The sequence below is a fragment of the Anarrhichthys ocellatus genome, unplaced genomic scaffold, assembly GCF_004355925.1.
Source record: "Anarrhichthys ocellatus isolate YVR2014 unplaced genomic scaffold, GSC_Weel_1.0 scaffold4390, whole genome shotgun sequence".
Taxonomy (NCBI): Eukaryota; Metazoa; Chordata; class Actinopteri; order Perciformes; family Anarhichadidae; genus Anarrhichthys; species Anarrhichthys ocellatus.
The window spans coordinates 1-1,962 of NW_022284364.1; the positions used below are offsets into that span (position 1 = coordinate 1).

The window sequence follows — 1,962 nt, forward strand, 5'->3', positions numbered from 1 at the left end:
TATATATATATATATATATGTGTGTATATGTGTATATATATATGTATATGTGTATATATATATATATGTGTATATATATATATGTGTATATTTGTGTGTATATATATATATGTGTATATATGTGTGTGTATATATATATGTGTGTATATATATATGTATGTATGTATATGTATGTATGTATGTATATGTATGTATATATATGTTTGTATTTGTATGTATGTATATGTATGTATATGTGTGTGTGTGTGTGTGTGTGTGTGTGTGTTTGTATGTATGTGTTTGTATATATGTATATAGACAGTATATTGTGTATATATAGTATATGGATGTTTTGTGACTGAATTAGATGACTTATTTATAGATTTAAACAGGGTTTAATTTACCCATTCATGAATTGATACATTTAAAAATGTGCACAATAAATGGTTAATTGGCCTGAGAAGATCTTTAACAGGCATCTTTAAAATGGAATTACAAAATAGATACAAAACGTTTTCCTGTTTGATTTTCTGATGTGTCTGCCTGTCATTGTCCAGCTCACACCTCAGTAGGCTCCCATTTTCCCATTTAGTCCTGCTTGACAGATAATCTTATCTGATGGAGGTCAACAGACTAAAATATTGATGTTGCATTGATAAAGTGAGCACTAGTCAATGAGTGCAGGATTATTTGCTTCTGTTAGTGCCTTAAGGCCTGAAAAATAAAGTATTGTTGCCAAATCAAACCACTTTGTATTAAAAAGCTCAGTTGTGTCTCTGTAAAATGATGCCCAGTGTATACCTACAACAAACTTTCATTTAACAAATAATCACTGTTCCCATTGACATAGTTTTCTGTTTATCAAATGATCTCATCACTGACTGACAGTGTCAGTAGAGATGTGTACTGATCACACAATCAACCATCTTAACTCTGGCTTTCCACAGTCTTGTACCATGTTATCCTTTTCATCCCATCACACATTTCTTTTGTAACAAGGTATTAAGTTGAGGTGTTGGGCTGAATGTGCCTCCCTGTGCTTCAGGTAAAGTGTTCCTGGGTCCTCCCAGACTGTACCAGGAGCTGGAGGAGCTACAGCATGACCTGGCTGTAGTGGAGGAGGTCTCACTGCTGGTGGGCACGCTCCACGGAACCTACCAGGTACCAACGCTTATTGCTCTCAACTAATCAGTGCACATCTTAATTAAAACACATTTGTTTTCTATAGACCTATATTTTATAACTTTATATTTAGTGCTTATTCTATTTCTCTTTACTTCCTGCTGTGAAGCATTTGTAACTTAAGTGTAGTGATATATAAATGAAATGCATAAAAAATACATAATTAATTCATTATAGTGATGTTACTGTGTTTCCAGAAATCACCAAGTACAACTGTGTCATAACGGATAGAAATGATGGCCAAATACCAAATAAGACCCAAGTTGTATGAAAGTAGAATCTAAAAGCTGATTTCTTCCTCCTTTCTCAGAAGAAGTTAATAAAGTAGAAGGCAATCTAACTGCTCCATCCTTTCTTTCCCAGAATCTAAACACCATAGTGTCTCAGGACTGGTGTCTGGCTCTGCAGAGGCTCCTCCGTCTGAAGGAGGAGGAGATCCAGAATGCCAACAAGTGTCGCCTGCGTCTGTCCATACCAGGCAAACCTGACAAGTGAGTGTCAGGAGGTTGATGAGGAACAGGCTCAGAGCAGGGACAGGGAGGCTCAGCTGTAGTTAGGTTCAGGTACAGGTGTGTTAACTTGGATTGCAAAGTATTTTGCATATTCATGTGCTTTCATGTCCACTACACGTTTTGTTCCCAGGTCTGGTCGTCCAGTGAGCATCATTGTTGTCTTCAACACTCCCAGCCCCCTCAGTAAGATCTCCTGGGTCAACCGGCTTCACCTTGCCAAGATAGCTCACAGTAAGTTCAGCTGTGTGTGTGTGTGTGTGTGTGTGTGTGTGTGTGTGTGTGTGTGTGT

General features: G+C 37.3%; 1 protein-coding gene across 1 annotated transcript in view; it reads left to right on the forward strand.

The window, feature by feature from the left end:
• Nucleotides 1–991: 991 nt before the first annotated feature.
• Nucleotides 992–1,962, forward strand: part of LOC116379465 (rho guanine nucleotide exchange factor 10-like protein) — a gene marked incomplete at its 5' end in the record, with an annotated part of 3,424 nt that continues 2,453 nt past the window's right edge. Inside the window, 3 exons of the mRNA XM_031841422.1 lie at nt 992–1,140; nt 1,525–1,652; nt 1,804–1,904. Of these exons, the coding sequence (XP_031697282.1) occupies nt 992–1,140; nt 1,525–1,652; nt 1,804–1,904 (378 nt within the window). The remainder of the gene's footprint in view (nt 1,141–1,524; nt 1,653–1,803; nt 1,905–1,962) is intronic.